We start from the raw sequence: 19,081 nt of genomic DNA, 5'->3' as shown, positions 1-19,081 counted from the left end.
GGCTTTCAACATGGCGACAGCGAGCCACGACTCATAGCTAATGGTGCTAACAGCGTTAAACAGTGCAAACAGTGCTGACACAGGTAACAGTGTTTACCTGAGGGGGGGAACCGCAGGGTGGGCATTACGCTTCCGCGACAACGTCGTCGGTCGGGACGACGTTATCAGCTGTAACCATCGTGTGAGAGCAGTGCAGAGCTGCAGCCATGAGCTAGCAAAGGCCCGGCGATGTCAACAAAGCGTGGAGAAGCTATGATTACAACACACACAGAGGGAGAGCGACTTCATTCTCTGCTCAGGTAGACATTACTCCACAATATCTTTACATATATAGCAAATAGTTGTTTGCTGTTATATTAATGCTCTGGATATTGAATTACGCACCTTTATATCCACACACTATAGTACATAAAAGTGGTAAAAGACTAGAGCAGTTACTCTGATGTGAAATGGTGCTTTTCAGAGAATGATTTAAGCAAAGTCTCAACAGTTTTCCTCAGACAGTCTCATCTAAATACTGTAAGTTTCTCACAAAACTAAGAACAAAAAAACTTCTTATTCTCTCAACGTCCTCGTCATTCACACATTAAAATATATAACCATGTCAAAATAACCACAAGCAGTCTTCAGGCTTTTTTTGTGCAATTTACTCTCTGTTTATCCACACGAGTGTCCTCTTTTTGAACAATACATTTTTAGAGAAGTCCAGTCTACTCTGTATCATCATGATTGCTTTGCAACAAGAACATTTACAAAAACAGAAAGACTGAACACGTTATCATCAGCGGGAACAGTTAAGTACAAAGATTTCACTTTTCCATTGAGTCGCTCAGTGAGGATCTGTCGGCTGCTGTATTTATGTTGATATAATACCTCAACTCCCATTTTTTAAATGAGAATCTGGCTCTTATGACAATTTGTTTTCTGGGAGAGATCATTTAGAATATGAACACCAATCCTTCCAGGATATAAAAAGCAGTGGATTTCATGAAATGTGATGAATTATTTTTGGAGTTGATGCCTCGATTTACAATCACAAGTTGTCTTACATCTAAATTAACTTTATTTATGGTGGCGTTAGGAGAGTTTTAAACGGAAGTAAACAAAGTTAGCTCCCGCCAAGTTTCCCTATTTTTCTCAAAATATTCTGTTGTCTCTCTTTTCTCTTTTTGAGCATGTAAAACTATAAATTACCTCAGATAACAGCGAAAAAGAGAGAAAATTGACCTCTAAGGTGAAACTTTATAGAGTATATGATTCTACTTAGCAAGAATCACATCTGTGTTCACTTGAATTACATTTTAAGTGCTTGACAGAGGTTTGTCATACAAATTGTGGAGTTGAAATACAACTTAGGACATCTGGCAGGAAGTATGGTGAGGAGTAATGATATAGATTTAAAGGCATTAAATGACTCACAAAGTAGAAATGATAGCTGTATTGCTAAAATCCCAAGGAAAATCAGAGTCGACCTACTTTTGAAAAGAAACATGTCGTTTCGTTCAGAAACTTGTTGACGGAGTTTATGGATACAGAAAAAATGTTACACAATTATGATTGGAGATTGTGATAATAGCACTATTTCAAATTTAAACATGAAGTCATTAAAAGTAAGGATAAAAGCAGATAATGCGTCTGAGAGCAAAAGAGCAGTTTATCGAAAGTTATTTTCAACCCTGCAGTTCTACATAACGCGGTCCTTAATATACTGTACGTAACACAGCGCTGCTCTTGAACATACTGCATGAAATTGAAACAGCAGTAGAGGTTTCAAACAATGTGTGTCAGCGAGTCGACACCAGCTGGAGTCTGTGCTCTCTTAAAGGGAAAACCCAGCCTGAATACAACTCACAGGAGGAATGATGTGAACAAGTCTCTCACAAAGCTTGGAAACAGTCCTCTGTGGCTCATATTTATCTGCCAAAATCCAATTATCATTTGTATTTTTGCCAGTAGGCTACAATATAGTTTTTGTATGATGTAAAAACGCTAAACCAAAACATTAATATTAGTTTGTCACTTTTTTAGCTTTTTTTAATTACTTTTTGAGGCTCACAAACATGGCCATTGTTTAAACAAGGATTTTCAATTTAAGCAGCAGGGTCAGTGTAAATAAGCACTTTACAACAGCAGGGACACAACTTACTGATTCTCTACAACAAGTGACCATCAACACTGATGAGTTGAAACTATAGTCCAGCTTCAAAACATCTCCTCTGGCAACAAGCAGAATCACATTAACACCGTTTTAATGTTCAGGTATGATGAGTTGGCCCCCAGTTTTTCTTATTATATTAGGCCCTGCTGTTGGTAAGTGGTTATTGTAAGATTTACTTGAATTCATACTATGAATTAGGCTGGAAATTAACTTGTTGAAGTGGTGGTTGCCTGCCAAAATCAATCATCCTGGCCAGCTGAAATATCTGAAAACAACAGGACCTCCAAGTGAGGGCTGGTTACCTGCCAAAGAGGCAGGTAGATGCCGAACTGCAGCCAAATGTGGCAAAAACACTCCGCAGGTGGTTGGCGGTGGTTTGGAGTCCAGATTGTGGCCCATTCTACGCATCTTGAAACACTGTTGTTTAATCATGGTCACATCTGGCGTGGAATTAATCACATGAATCTGATGTGACAACATTATGAAAACAATAGAAAGTATGTTCCGATTACAATTCACTCATGATGTTCTCATAATATCCTGTAATGATGTCATATTAGCTACACTTCAAAGCTGTTCCCAGGGCTTCTCATAGCACAGAATAACAAAGAGAGACCACCAAGCCAAAACCAAACAATCCTCCAGCTGCACAATATGGGACATTATTGGCTGCACTAGCTTCACTTCTCATAAAAACACAGGTGCCTTGCGTGAGTCTTCAGAGGCACAGCTTATTCAATAAGGCAATATGTACACATGAACTGTTGTGTGTTTTCTCCTATGTTCATAAATAAAGTCTAAAATAATACTGTACATTCTAATGAAATGGTGGCAATCGAGATGGAAATGAAGTAAAAAAAAAAAAAGAAATATAAAAGCACCTTTAAATGTACCATCCTAATTAGGCCAAATGGAGTAATTTTTTGTGTACACTAGTCAGTCACCGACTCTGAGAGACTCTACAATACTGAGTTTCTATCAGGGCGGAGGTTCATTTGAGGGGGTGCTAAAGGTGATGGCGTTCCCATCTATTAGCACAAACAATCAGTTAATTACATCTAATCCTTAATAAGATTTTTATACAAAATCTTAGCCAAAGCAACACTTAATGTGCCTGCCAACCACCTTGTTGTAGCAATACTTGTTAAATAAAACCTACTAAGGTGGTTGGTGGTGGGTTGGGGGATACTCAGGATTACAAGGTGTGCAGTACACTAAGAAATCTCATAAATACTTATTGAGACGCTGTGTGATTTAGTTAAATATAAAAGAATCGATGAGTGATGTGATTATATGACAAGTGCTCTGTTCCTGAAGCCAGTTAAGAACTAAACTATTACAATTAGCCCTGTAGATTGGATTCAGTCTGCAGTTTTTCATATAAAAGTCAATTTAAACAAACCGGCTACGATAAGTACTGGCATACCAATCAATGTGTTGTTGGATAATAATATTCCTCTTTATGCAGTTCTGAAGCTGAACAATGTTTCTTTGCTGAGAAACAAAACTGGCAAAAACACAAAATTTACATTCTCCTCTTTAAAAAAAAAAAAAGGAAACAAAAACAAACATGTAAATAACATATTTTTTTCTTCCAAAAATGAATTAGCCATTAGACATACAATACAATTACATAGATACATATTTTCAATACCGCACATTCAATCTGCCAAAAAAGTAATGATTACAAAGCCAACAAAGATGCTGCCATATATATAGAGATGTATGTACAATGATTATAGCATTCATAATTGCACTATGCCTCAATAAATGTAAATTACAGGCTTATGTTCTGGGGGATTGTTACAAAAAAATACTTAAAGTAACTCGGGAATGAGAGACGCCAATCAGAAAGAAGAAGGGCTTACTTTGGTACAAACTGAACATCAACACTGCGCCCTTTTACACAGGATTTAGCCAAATTTATTCTCCACTGCTATTGAGCTACAACAGTCAAGACAGCCGGGCTGTGATTAAACGGGTATAAAGACACAGCTAAAATGTGACTGGACGGTCTGTAGGCCAGGGGGAGGGGTTTGTAGCCGTGCGCAAGGTTGTGATTGGACAGTTCAGCGCAGTGGGTGGCGTCAATACCGTTGACTTTGTTGAATACTTGCAGGAATCAGTCGGTCGAGTCCGTAAGGTCTGCGTTCATTAGCTCTGCTCTTCTCCTGTCCTCAACACTTTTCATTTCACTTAACAGCGCAATTGGAGTCTGGTGCTCGAGTTGTTTTGGCATTGGCAATAAATATACATATTACCATAATAAAAAGCGTTAATGTGGCACAGTTGAACATAATCATTTAACAACATTGTCTCATAAATTATCCCCTCCTCGACTCCCTTCAGTCCGTGTAAAGCAACCAGCGCCATCATCATCATGATTTTCATGACGTGACAGCAGAGGTGCCTCCTCACCTGCTCGCTCAAAGCTCAGAAAGCATTTTTAAAGCCAATTTCTCTCAAAACTTTGTGGTTACATTGATGCTGGAGAACTCATGTGACTGTCAAGACTCCACGGTCACACATGCTCCACTCATCGGATGGTACCAAAGTCAATGTAATAATGATTTAAGTCAATCAATGTGAAATAATTTAAAAATCACAGTTCATATCTTTTGTCTTTTTGCCAATCAGTCCTTTGAATGAAAATGGAAGCTGTCCATTAGAGATGTGTTACATCATTTCCTGTTAGCGCCCAGGACGAAGCTTCAGAGTGAACCGACATGTAAGGAGAGAGGGTTGTTTATAAAAAGGCAGGAGGCAGGGAGCGCATTGCATTCGTTCCAGCTCTGATGTATCAGACTGACAGACAAAACAAGCCCCCAAACCTCGAGTGCACAAAGTTTCTTTCTGTCAAAAAGCAAAACAAAACTTCACAATGTGCAAAGCCTGAAAATGAGGAATCGTTGCTGCACTTATTCAACAGCAAACCCTTCCAAATATCTCCCCCTCCCTATATTTCATCAGCTCCTTAAATAGCAAGATAACATTTACTTTGCTCACCCCTTGGGGAACAAGAGATCAACAAATGGCAAATAAATTAGTATTATGCAACCATTAGATTTTTTTTTTCTCTGATTTTCTTTTCGTGTGTGTGTATGTGATCTCTCCTTTCACAGATTGCGTCAGTCAGTGTGTGTTGAGGCGCCTCCTGTCGGCAGCCCTGCTCCGCTCTACACCAGGTTGTACTCTTTTAGGTTGAGCTGCAGGATGGTGTCTTTGACGGCGGCGAAGACGAAACGGATGTTCTCTGTGTCAGTGGCACAGGTGAAGTGAGAGTAGATGATCTTATCGCTGTCTGGATTCAGGTCCACAAACATCTTGAGGATGAACTCACGCCCTGCTTGGGCATCCCTCTGGGGACCTGGAGAAGGGAAGACCATGCTCTGTGAATGCTGCTTCTTCTTCTTTCAGAACAGTGAGTACCAATTAGTTCAAAATACTTCTGACAGGATTTAATTCTCTTGCAGGCTAATGCATATTAATCTATAGGGATGTATGATTTTGAAATACACAATAACAACTCATTTTGTCCAATACTAGGGCTGTGTATTGGCAAGAATCTGGCGATACAATACGTATATGATACAGGGGGTACCGACTCAATATATTGCAATAATGTAAGCAAAGCAATGTATTGCGATTTTATAAATCAAATTTTTAAAAAACTGTCATAGTATAAAGAACAAACCATCATATGCATAAAATCTGAGTAAAAAAAAACGTTAGTGGTTCACCCTTGTGCTACTTCCTGTCTCAGTTTACATTGTTACATTGGAGTGGAAGAGTCAAATGGCTGCAGATAGATCATAACACTGCTATCTAGCAGTCAGGGGTTTAAACAGAAAAAACTAAACACTGTCCGCCATGAATCTTTGCATGTATTAATTAAAAATAAATACAGTGTTTTTAAAAATCGATACAGTATCACAAAACATAATACTGCGATACTCAAGTGTATCAATATTTTCTTACAGCCATATCCAATACTGTTCTTTTTCTTCATATCAATGCCACAATAAGTCTATTTTCTACTCTGGAGATGCAGATATTTATAAAACACTGCTTTTTGATACCTCTCCTGATTTATTTCTTAACACTCAAAAAAAGGAACACAAATGACTTTAATGTTGGTGCATCAGGGGGATTATTGAAAGCTTTCCTGTTAGAAGCTGATTGTTTATATAACAATCAAATCACTCCCAAATGTTTTTCAGAAATAAACAGATAGTTAGGTATAGGGGCTGCCCCGTGTTAGTCGATTAGTCGACTAATCTGTCGTTTTGGTCTCGGTCGACTTAGTCGAGCACATCTCTGGTAAACACCAGATTTAAAGTGGTGTTTTTGTGTGATTCTTTTTATGGAGAAACTCACTTTTACAGATCTGTCGATTAAATCAACTAATCGATTAGTCAACAAAATCGTATTGGTTGTAGTCGACTAAGAATTTCATTGGTTGAGGACAGCCCTAGTTAAGTTTTACTTTGATCCATTTGATTCAAATTCTGTGATAAATGTCACATTTGAAGAGAAATGTTATGTCATGGCTGAAAGAAATTTTAATCTCAGACTTAGGCACTTGTAATCAACCAATATATCACTGATATATAAAACATTGTACAGTATAATGTATCGGGCAGAATTTTGACATCAGCCTGACATTTTTTAGCAATTGTCAAATACTTCCATCTAAATATGAGAATATTACTCTGTTGGTATTTAGGTGTTATGTTTGCCAGCATAATACAGTATATTACTGACCAAGACAAACCAATATAAGGACACATTATCTGTATAAACCAATAATTGATCCAATACTATCATATTACCCTCGTCTCAAAGTCAATGTGTTTTTTTAATGTGTTTTTAGTTAGAAGCCTGAAATAAGGTCTCTGTTTAACATTTTGTTCTACGACATAAAATACATCAATAAATAAAAGTGGTGTTCATTTGTGAAGATTATCTTGCTGAACAAAACGTGTAGGTATCATAAACATCTGTTTGCCACCAAGCTTATTTTCTGCAAAAATCCAAAACCTAATAGAAAAATCCAAATGTCTTTTTGTCGAAGGAACCAATGTGATGCTAACTTCCTGGTTGGCCTACAAAAATACGTCATCCCTGCACCACTCTATTTGGGCTGGACTGAGTTGACACAATGCTGCTGTTACTCACCGTCATACTCTGGGAAGTAGTCAACCAGATGAGAGTACATGATCTTCTCCTCCAGCAGGTCCTTCTTGTTGAGGAAGAGAATGACTGAGGAGTTTTGGAACCAGGGGTATGTGATTATTGTCCTAAACAGAGCTTTACTCTCCTCCATCCGGTTCTACAGAGAGACGGTGTGAATGTGTGAGGAGGGAGAGAGATGGAGAGAGAGAGAGAGAAAGAGAGAGAGAGAGAGAGAGATAGAGAGAGAGTTAATCACTTAATTAAACCACAGTCTTTCATACTCATTAAGTACAGATTTTAATAAACGTTGTACTGCACCACAGGGAGCGCAGTAACAAAGAGAGAGAAGGGCGGCCATGTTGCCTTCAAGAGTTTAATTTCTCCCTTGCACTTGATTTCGGTGTTTAATTGAACGAAACAACTATTGCGAAAGCAAGCCTTAGATATCACATCACCAGCACCGCAGTGTATTAAACAGAGTATCTCCTGTATATTATAAAGACTGATCGAATGACGTCAGAACACAGAGAACATGCAGCTGGCCGGTCTTCTCTTTCTGCAGTTTGCAGGAAGGAAAACACATGGGCTCCAAAAAACAGGCAACACACACATATGAACACACACCTGCTCATTACTGACACACATGCTATATCCTCTCAAGAAGGAGATGTGGCCCGAAGCGGTATTCAAAACAGCTGGCTGATCATTTACAAACGCTTTCCAAGGGAAAAAAAAGGTGGAGCGGGGCCAGGAAGGAGGAGAATCTGATTTACATTGTTTTAAATAAGGAATAGCTTTTCATCTTCAGAGCCAACTCATCTTCCGAATCACATGAAATAATAAAGCGTTTTCATAGTTGAAGTTGTTTTTGAAAATGAGGAACTAAGCATCGCTTAGTTTGGTTATTACATTTAGTTTTAAATTTAACTTTTGAGTGCGCGTGTTTTCGTCATTCACCTCGTTGTCCGATTCCACCAACACTTGGTCGTACTCGCTGAGCGCTACCAGGAACATGATGGACGTGACGTTCTCAAAGCAGTGGATCCACTTCCTCCTCTCCGACCTCTGACCTCCGACATCCACCATCCTGTCATGGCAACAGCATCCAGGAGAGAGAAAACTTCAGTGAGCAAAATGTTTGCAAATCTGTTTGAATCCAAGGCCAAAGGTGAATCAAATGTGATGACTCTGTTGATCCTTGGACTTGATTCTTATATTCAGTTGAGTAAAAGCAGAATATTTTCATTGTGACTACCACTTCTACCTAATAATATTACCTAAGTGAGACTAAATACGAGGGGAATTTGCTGTAATATATACTGAAGAATCAAAAGTGAAACAGCATGCTCCGCTCAGTGTGGTGCTATTTCAAAGCTTCATTGAAGCTGTTTTGAATTAAGAAAGTGTATCATGGTTACAAGGGAAGAATTCTGTGCTTAAGACAGGAAAATATTCAAATCCCTTAAGAGAATAAAAGCAGCGATGCCACAATGTAAAAACACTTGGTTACAAGTTAAGCACTGCATTCATAATGTTACTGTTGGGTACTATAAACCTTAACAAAGCAGCGTATGTTATTTATATTTTATGAGATTGTACTTTACAATGTGAGTTGATATTTTATATGTGAAAACAATTACAACCATCAGATAACTGTAGTTGGGTAGAAAGTACAATATTTCCCTTTTACAGGTGCTGAAGTAAAAATATATAGTCTCAAAGAAATGTGCCAATATCTGAAAACTTTAATTGAGGTACTTTACTACTTATTTTCTATCCATAACATACACACACTTGTTGTAGACCAAAATGTTTGGGAATGTTGGAATGAAAGTAGTACAATTTTCAGTAGTTGTAGTTGAGGATTATTATTTTCTAAACGAGGTCTAAACAGATGTGTTTTATTTGAACATTTCCCTGCACATTTTCTATGTTTTTACCAACTTGAACAGCTGTGAAGACAAAATAACAACAGCAAAGTACAGTAGTAGTTTTCTGATCCTGAATACATTTCTTTACTCACCTGAATATGACACTCTGCAGGTCAAACGGGTATTCAATGATGCCTGTGGTGGGGACTCGAACCCTCAACACATCCTGCTGGGTGGGAAGGTAGGCTGGCATGGCGATCCGGTCCAATGCGTTCAGGTAACTACAGTCACACAGCAGGAATGAACCAGGATGAATATTTGTAATCAGGAAAATCATCCAAAACACTCAAGTGCTTGAATTTCACTTGAGATTTCTTATAAATTCAATTCATACTCCACTCCAGAGTTTAGGAGTCTGGTTTTGACATCTGTATTGTGTTTTTTTTCCCCTCTCTACTCACTATTTAGTGGAGTCTGAGAGCTGGTATTCCCTCCTCCGATCGTAGCACTCCTGGATGCCCGGGTCATTCCATAAGCTCTTGATTGCATCTATGTAAGGATTGTCGAACATGGAGATCTTTTCTACGTCCACCTCTCTCACGATGTTGGCGTTGCCCTGGAGGTAAGAGACAAAGAGAAAAACTGCCGTGACATCTTTATTTAACGCCAAACAAAAAGCGATACAGTACTTCATTTATCAACCCTTCATCAAGCTTTACACAGTGACTATAAACATGATTTTATCGTCACATACATACTGATATTTGACCTCTGCTTTAACCCATCCTAAACATTTAGGAGCAGTGGGCTGCTGTAAAGTGAGCAACTTGGGGTTGAATATCTCACTCAACAACACTTTGAATGTCAGTAGGAGCCGGGTATCGCACCGCCAACCTTGAGACTAAAGGACGACCCGCTCTACCTCCTGAGCCACAGCCACCCCTGATGAAGAAAGCCAACATACAGGTTATGCAGTCCTAATTATCACTGGTTTATTTTCTCACTCACTCACATACTCTATATCCTGAAATGACTTTACACCCCCAGGCTCAGCATGGACCTAATATCTGAAGCTCAAATCCCACCGGGGCTTTTAAAGGGGAAAGTTTCACCGCTCCAGATTCCGATTAAAACTCTCCTGTGTCCCATAACAAGAGATCAACATGTGCCTGAATGTTGAAACTGTTCCTCTGTTGCATACTGCACCAATTATTATTAATGATAAATAAATACTAGAAAAAGAATATAATAAAACTAACAAGTAAGATGACATAGAGGACAAAACAGGTATCCTGTATACAGTAGACTTTTATGGGTGGACATTTACTGTAAGTGCCCAGACAGCCAGTGTGAAAATGATCGACAGGTTTCATTTTCACTTCCTTTGCGATGTCAGTGAACTCCTTTGTCAGAGGTATAGTACTTCCCATTTTAGCCTTATTATGTATATGAGAGCAGAGAGATGTTGGGTACAAAGTATGACAGGCACTCAGTAGTTTTCTTCTAAGTTTATCATACACTTTGTTGTTTGCTGTACTTAATTACGTTCATAGTACAACACTAGTAGATCAGTATTTTTCCACTGAGTGCTGAATGTCTCATACAAAACCTTAATGTGGAAAGACACAGCCTTTTATTTTGATAGTCCAGATACTGGATTATAGAGTATGAAGGAGCTGGTGGTAAACTGGAATTACTGTATAGTAAAATGTAGGATGGGAGAAAACATTTACCTTTTTTACTTTTTTTTTTTAGCAAAAATTATTATGGTAGGATTATTTTTACTCATTTAGGGATGTGCTTGGTTTGTACTATGTTCAAAGTGAGTAAAACGGTGGTGAAATGGCCGGGCGGTAGCAGCACATTCAGTTTCATTCTTCATAAGCATGCACATGTGGGACGGGAAGCGAAAGCGTGGAGACAACAGTGATCCACCACAAAAGCCAAGATTCAAACAGCCCCTGCTCAAGTTAAAACCAAGTTGTGGAGACATTTTAAAGTCTCAGTACTGCCTGACAGTGTGTGTGATAATTCAACCCTTTCATTCACAAATGAAACATTTAAAAGATAAAGCTGTTGCGGCTAAAAGCTCTTTAAACTGTCAACAGAAAGTCGGATATAGAATACAGTAGTAGAAATACAACCAATATGTGTCCGGCGTCGGTAATCTGCCTATAAGGCCTTCATTATTCAGAAATACATACCCAAATACTTAAAACTGAAGACACACTATCTTTTGCTTTTAAATTATCATTGACTGCATCAATCAAATGTTTTGCTCTGTCCAGACCACTATCAAATAAGTAATACATAAGCCAGGGCTGCCCCAAGTAGGGCCCATACGGTTTGATTTGGCCTGCCAGATATATATATATATATATATATATATTTTTTAATTATAATATAAATTGCTGTTTATGCTGTTTTATTTTTTGCGAGGTAAAAATACCCTTTAAATATGTAAGATCCCTAAATATTAATTACGCTAGTACCATTTTGCATCTTACAAAATACAATACAATACAATTAAATAAAATCTAGGTTTGCTTTTAGTCCACCATTAAGTTTCAGTTTTGTCCCTTCAACGGAAAAGGTTTGGGCACCTCTGACTTAAGCATGACCTAGAGCAGGTATCAGCACAAGAATTAATTTAGTGACATATTAGGAAGTCCCTCCTCTCATTAAATGAATGGGAGCCAATGGCAACTGATCTAGTTGTTGATTTAAGTTTACAGATATGGCAATGCCAATAAAATGTGATTAACCAACAAACAATATCTAATAACAGTCTTTTCATATTACCTTGAATAGTATATTTTTATCCCCCTTTTTTCTGTGCTTTATCTATAAAATGCTTACTGGGTCCTGATCCTAACATCCCGAGATTATGACTTTAGGATATCACACTAAAATCTACTAAATAATTTATCAACCCCTCGTAACCAAATCTCTAGAAAACCTTTCAGCGAGCAGCGTCTGACTGGACCGTGGCCAGGCAGGAAGGAGCTGAAGCAGCGTGGTCAGCCGTCATCTGAAATGATCTGAGTTATTTAAAAAAAAAAAAGGGTTGCAAAGGTGATGAGGCTCCACTGCCTTTCATTTGTCACTCTCTCAGGGACTGAGCTGTGAGGGAGAGGTTACTGTAACGGCTCCCAAAGCTATGACTACTGTACAAGGGTGAAACAGGAGAGGAAAAAAGGACCTGCTGAAGTTATTGTTACAGAAATGTGAGGTCAGGTTTGGGTGAGTAGTGTAGGGCAGGTCTCTCTTGTGTATTTGTGTGTGTATACTGTATGCACTCATGGATTTGAGTGCACTGAAACACACCGGCAAACACAAATACACACAGGGTGTGATGGAGGGCTGGAGTGCTTAAAGGACACAGGAAGTGTCATAAAGGACAGGAAATGATTATGGATGGCTGTTCCCGATAAGATAGACAGCAGCACTCTAAAAATATACAAGGACGCTGTGGCCACTGTAGCGTCTTGTTTTCTCTATTAGTCACCCTTCACAACAGTTATTTCAGTTGAGGAATTTGAAATGAAATGTCTTGAGTGAGAGGATCTCATTTACCTTGTTGTGCTCATATTTGTAGGGGACCTTGAGCGACTCGGCGGCTCGGATCATGGCCTGCATGGCTGTGAAGATGTTCTGATAGACCAGTTTAGTGAAACCCCTTTTGTCCTCGTCAGAGTAACCGGTGCCGTGGATAATCCTCATCTGTTTGATGAATGTGCTCTTCCCACTTTCCCCAGTGCCTGAGAAAAAAAAGACATGGGAAGGGAACAAAGAAATAGAGTTTGATTATTTTGTAGGATGGCAGCAGGATTTCATTTATCCAGACAACACATTTAATGTCGTGTGTCGGCATCTATGCTCCTTTAAAAGACATTTAGTCATTTATGACTTTCCTGGATGGGCAACAAAAGGAAGTGCAACAACATAACAAAAGACATACAGTACTTTCACCAGTGGGCAACTCTGGGTCTGGAAAGTGAAGCCAAGGCTGATGTTCCTTAAACTTTCATTATTTCTAATTGCCAGCAGGGGGCGACTCCTCTGGTTGCAAAAAGAAGTCTGATTGTATAGAAGTCTATGAGAAAATGATTTATTACCTCAGTAAACATTGTAAACCTGAGTTTATGGTCTCAATTGCTAGTTTCAAGTCTTCTTCAATACAGCATGATGTTCATTTAGTAAATTATGGTCCCATTTGGAGTCAAATAGACCATAAAGCAGGGGATGCTTTAGGGCGTGGTTATCATGTGATTGACAAGTCGCTACCACGGTGTTGTCCGGTCTGGGAGTTGTCCGTGTTTTGTCTTTAAACTTTAACCCTTTTATAGTGTGTTTTCAGTTTATGAAAGTTAATTATAACCTTTTTGGTTGCCTAGAAATGCCTTATTAAACGTTCAGTTGTATTTAGCTCCACCCTCTGGTGTCACTTCTGGTTGCAAAAAACCAAGATAGCGACGGACAAAAACCAAGATGGCCAAGGTGAAAATGTCAAACTTGAGGCTCCAAAACGGCAGTCGACAAACCAATGGGTGACATATCTGTGAGTATGTCCACTTCTTATATACAGTCTATGATTTTCACAAGAAAACAATGAATTAGTTGAGCAACTAGAGGACAGCCATAAACGATCTAATAATTGAGCCATAATCGGCTAAAAGGCTCCGAAGAGCTGAGGGAATCTGCAGGGTTGGGGTGGGTTCATCACTATGAGCAACCCTTTTCACATAACAGATAGCCATTTGATCCATTGTCAATACAGATATATGCATTAATGCAGCTTTAGAGTTAAGTGCAAGCATAGTACAAATGTAGATTCGGCTGAATTTGGGAAAGAAAATCATTCTAAAAACATTTAAAAATGTAAATGTGAGGAGTTTTCCTGATGGGGAAAAAAAGCTGAATCATGACTTTGATCATGATTTTTGTAACACAATATCCTGTCTGGGAAGAAACATGTGCACACACATTTATACACAGAGATGTACAGCTAATGAACACAAACATACAGTATGTACTCACTCGGTCAGTCACACATCTAATATTATGTGCTGGCTACTTTCCTCTCAGCCTGGTGACAGACCAAGAACAACTTCTCTCTCCTCTCGGTGGTGACAGGGACTATTTGGGTGTGAAGAGCTGGGGGTGTAATTTATCTTTGGTTCATTGAGACTCTTGGCAGACCAACTGAAAGGTCTAACTTTACCTCACCACTAACTCTTGAATAACTTTGGCAGGAAGGAGTGTACGTGTGTGTGTTTTGCATGTCAGTGGCCAAGAGATGTGTGCTGCATTCCAGTGTGTCGGTTTATAAAAGTATTTATATTGTATAACATAAACCCTATTTTAGCCAAATTAGCCTCTCTACTGTGGGCTCACAACACAGACCAAGCACTTAACAAAACCAAGCTAAAGACTAAACTAGTCTCTACAGAAACAGCTTTTCTATTGTAGGGTTGCCAATTTAGAAGCCTAAAACAGGCAGGGAAGGCAGACATATCAAAACAGGAGTTGGCACAAGTTCCCCTGAAGTGCTCTAGAGCCAAGCACTTAACCCTTAAAATCCTGTTAACAAATTCATGTTTTAAGGTGCATGAGGCAAAGAGGAAATGCTGCTATGTACACTAGGGCTGTATATCGGCAAGAATCTGGCGATACGATAAGTATCATGATACAAGAGTTACAATTAGATATATCAAAATATATTGTGATACTGTAAGCAAAGCGATATATTGCGATTTTTTTTCATCTGATTTTAGGAAAACTGTCTTGGTATGTACACACCCTATGCACGCCATATGCATAAAATTGGAGGATTTTTTTTTTTAAATTACGCAATCAGAACAGTATGATCTGCATTAGCATTCACCACAGTCCCTGTAATATCCAACATCACTACTTTTTTTGCAATCTGAGCCACTGTCTGGCAAAAAGTCTTTGCATGTAAGCTATTAATTACAGTATCACAAAACACAATATTGCGATATTCAAGTGTATTGATATTTTCTTACATCCCTAATGTACACAGAAGCATATACATATAGCAGAATATATGTATTCTAATACACTTTTTTCACTTTCCTATTTGTTTGGATAAGGTGGCTTTGAAATATGAGAGTATGGCTACGCTAATTTATTTTAACATAATACAATATATTAAAACTAAATATAAAATACTACATTGTTCACATATATTTCTTTTCAATGGGCCAAGGCAAAAGTTCATACAATATATATATACAATATACAATATATATATATATATATATATAATATATATTATATATGCAGTATATATATATGCACTTTAAAAAAATTCACCTTGTAGCACCAAAGGGTGGGTGAGATTTGTCACCACCTGCTTTCCACACACACACCCTGTCCACCTATAATTAAATATTACTTTAACCTCACTGACAAGTAGTAGTTGTTGTAGGCCACAAATAGTGTTGCACAAGAGTTAATGCCTTACGGCATCCACCCTAAAAATAGACACCTTCTATTTTTTTTAAACAGGCAAAGTGGAACAGTGAGTAATCTCAAAAACTTAAATGAAATGCCAGTGGGTTCTGGATTTGTACGGCACAAAGGATCTGCACTCTTTTTTGGCACAGTTCTGATCTCCTCGTGGCTGTTCAAACAAAAACGGGAGAGAACGTGGTGCCCTCGTCCAAGAAGAGGAAAATGAGTGGCTCATAAATTCATCCCCAGATAGAAACGTTTATGATAATAGCTGTCGTTAAGTCTGACCTGATAAATCGGCGCCGAGACGCTTCAATTCAGTTTTGTTATAAACTTAGAATGTAATGAATTTCAAGACAGCTGCGTCTACTTTTAAAGGTTTCTTCATGGGGATCATCCACCCATTCAAGAAAATAATCCCGACGGAATAAACTTCATTTATAAAATACTATCCTACAAGACTACAGTATGTTATACAGGTTACCGTAGGTTATAGAATAATGAGAAGGTTATACAGCATTGTAAAACTAACAGCTGTATGTATAATAAGAAAAAAGACAATTTCTGTAAAATATTCTAGGATTGCTTGACCCCATCTGGTCCTAATGGATCTGCTCTATTACACCAACAAGAGACAGCGAGGATGCTGGGTATGAGTGTGTGTGCTGGCCATTAGAGGCTGCTGAGTCACTTTTCAAACCAATGCAGTGACCCAGGATTAACCCCTTGTTTGAGGTTGCCGTGAATGGCTCGACTTTACATCGAAGGTGAGCACGTCTGATCTGCCCCAGGACTCGTTAACATAGTCCGACTCAGTGAAAGGAGAAAAGACAAAAAAAAGAAGGCTGGCTGCTCTGTGTCTGTGTGTGTAAATGTGAGCTGCTAAATATTAACAACCTATGCTGTCACAAACGTAAGAACAAACAATAAGAATATATTGAAGCGTCCTCCATTAAAAAGGCTGTTGTTTATTGGCCACAAGACAAAGGTCTTGGACGATGTGCATTTCCACAGCCCCTGAATGCACCATAGCATCAGTGCCCGCTATGCACAGCTGACTCTTTAAACCAAATGGGATAAAGGATGCAAGACCACCGATATGATGCTTGAACATCATTATAAAAAATGCATGAGTGAAGAGGAGGAAATGAATTCCCCACTGAGAGCTTAGCAGCACCTCAAGGAGAGAGTTAACACAGAGCGGCGGGAGGCCATAGTGCCACATTCACTTTTACAAATGCTTTAGTCTTGTTCATCTAACTTCAGTCTGTAGTATCTGTGCAGTAGTCAGATCTGGACACATAATATTGGTTACTTCAGATTTATCCTTCTTTAGGGCTGGGCAATATGATGATATACGGTATATCGTCAAAACTATATCAAAATGTCTATCATATATATTTTTCTATATTGTCTCTATAGGTTATATTGAGTAGTATACAAAAATAGTCTTTACCATGTGGTTATTTCATATAGACTATTTATTTATTGAATTACCAGAAAACATGCTATATTGTGATATATATCGTTATCAAGATATAGAATGACTTCTATCGTGATAGTAGATTTTGGCCATACCACCCAGCCCTATCCTTCATCAACATACATTACCAACCTGCTTCTTATAGCATTTACCAAGGGTCAGACTGCTTGGTCCTGATTATGAACTATAAGGTTATTTTTATATGGTTACAATAGAATTATTATTGGATCACATTTGTAGACCAGAACGTCAAGCTCTCAACCGTAAATTTAGCTCTTCTCCATCTCAGTTACAGGAATATGATTTTAGAGTTTTTGCACTTTCATGAACTGAAAGTTAACAACTCTGTTCTCTGATCAGAGGAGCCGGTTTCGGTTTTCAATTTCATAAAGAAACTCACTCCTGTGGGTGTCAAATATATTCAGTGTTAATGGCAGCCAGCAACAGCAAATCTTAAGGCAAAACACAAGGCAGAGAATTCAGTAAAGAATACTGCGGTGTACCAACGTACCTCACTAGACAGCATTCACAGTACGTCTACATGTTAATGTGAGTTATTTTAGTCAAAGCCAAGCAGCACGACATGAATTATACTGGAGAAAATGCAGATACTGTGTTAAGTATTTAACTGCATTATATGACCCTCTATAGTGAAAGTGAATCATATTGTAAAACTGTAAATAATTGTTTAAGTTTTCCTCCTTAATTCTGCACTTTCTATAGCTGCACTGTTAACTTGGCTGCATTCATACAAGAATCATATGACCTCTGTAGTGCTTCCTCTCACAATTACAACCATGTGTTTGTTAAAAGCTTGTTAAAAGTCGCGGTGGACTTTGTTCAGTCGTAGCCTCGACAGAGTTCCCACAGCTTTCATCTGTCCGATAAAAGCCGCTGACAGTGATTGGGTAGATTAACACTTTTGCAAATGTTTTTAACAGATGATATGCAAAATCTGAGAGTCAAAAGTGCAGATTAAACATGTTGTAATCCCGTCATGATTTTCTCTGCGTATGTGTGTAAAGGGGGACATAAACTAGGTCCAATGGTCTCTTGAGGATTGGAGCTGGGCTGTGCCACTTTTGTAATTGACTGAAAAGATTAATCAATTATCAAAATAGAATTGATTAATTGAGTCATCATTTCAGCTCTATTAAAAAATACAAATCCAGGTTATTTCAGTGAAGGTGACAATGGAGGTAGTTAATGTAGCTCAATGGTGTCTAAACAGGTTTGGCCTCAGTGGGCTTAAAACAATATCTCAATCCACTTTGAATAAATAATAATAAACTACTAAAATACACCTCCATCCTAGGAGACCCGACACTGTGCATGTGCTCTTTCAGTAGTTCCATTTCAGTGTGTGGTGCATGTACAGTAAACATTGTATTCATGACATACATTACACAAACATGGACGTCATACAAAGGATCAAGGTTAGTTGATCGTAGTTAGTTTTTAGATGTCGGAGCATCCTTTAACTCCTGTCGCACTATGAGCTCGCCAAAACAAGTTCCAATAACTTCTGCTGTAACAGCGATAAAATTAACTCAACTTAAAGATGACAAAATATTTACCACAACTGATCCGTAGCTACAGAAAGTCCTTTCATACAAAACCAACTGAAAACATGGCAGCCTGGAAGGTATAACATCACTTTAAAAACATACATGTGAAGGACGATCAGCAGCAGCATAAATGCAACTAATGTGCTAAAACGTCAAAAACAGATTGTCTGTTACTTTCCAGTCTCCAGTCGCTATGTCACCATTCCTCTGTTAAGCTGCTGCTTTCCTCTCTTCTCCATTCATCTCGAACTTCCCATGACTGCACAGGTTTGGAATCTCAGCTAATGTAATGGAGCCTTCTTCTTCTTCTACCTTCTTTCCCCCGTCGCTTTCCATTTCTCCAGAC

At 38.5% G+C, this 19,081-nt stretch overlaps 1 protein-coding gene across 1 annotated transcript in view; it reads right to left on the bottom strand.

Moving 5' to 3' along the window:
* Positions 1-632: 632 nt before the first annotated feature.
* Positions 633-19,081, bottom strand: part of LOC119492879 (guanine nucleotide-binding protein G(q) subunit alpha) — a 25,021-nt gene continuing 6,572 nt past the window's right edge. Inside the window, exons 2-7 of the mRNA XM_037777748.1 lie at positions 12,781-12,965; positions 9,666-9,820; positions 9,357-9,485; positions 8,291-8,420; positions 7,337-7,490; positions 633-5,525 (exon numbers count right to left, since the gene is read on the bottom strand). Of these exons, the coding sequence (XP_037633676.1) occupies positions 5,335-5,525; positions 7,337-7,490; positions 8,291-8,420; positions 9,357-9,485; positions 9,666-9,820; positions 12,781-12,965 (944 nt within the window). The 3' untranslated portion in view covers positions 633-5,334. The remainder of the gene's footprint in view (positions 5,526-7,336; positions 7,491-8,290; positions 8,421-9,356; positions 9,486-9,665; positions 9,821-12,780; positions 12,966-19,081) is intronic.

Source organism: Sebastes umbrosus, chromosome 8 (genome assembly GCF_015220745.1).
Source record: "Sebastes umbrosus isolate fSebUmb1 chromosome 8, fSebUmb1.pri, whole genome shotgun sequence".
In the NCBI taxonomy this organism is placed as follows: Eukaryota; Metazoa; Chordata; class Actinopteri; order Perciformes; family Sebastidae; genus Sebastes; species Sebastes umbrosus.
Note: the sequence above shows the minus strand (reverse complement) of the source record. Positions and strands in the feature narration are given on the sequence as shown.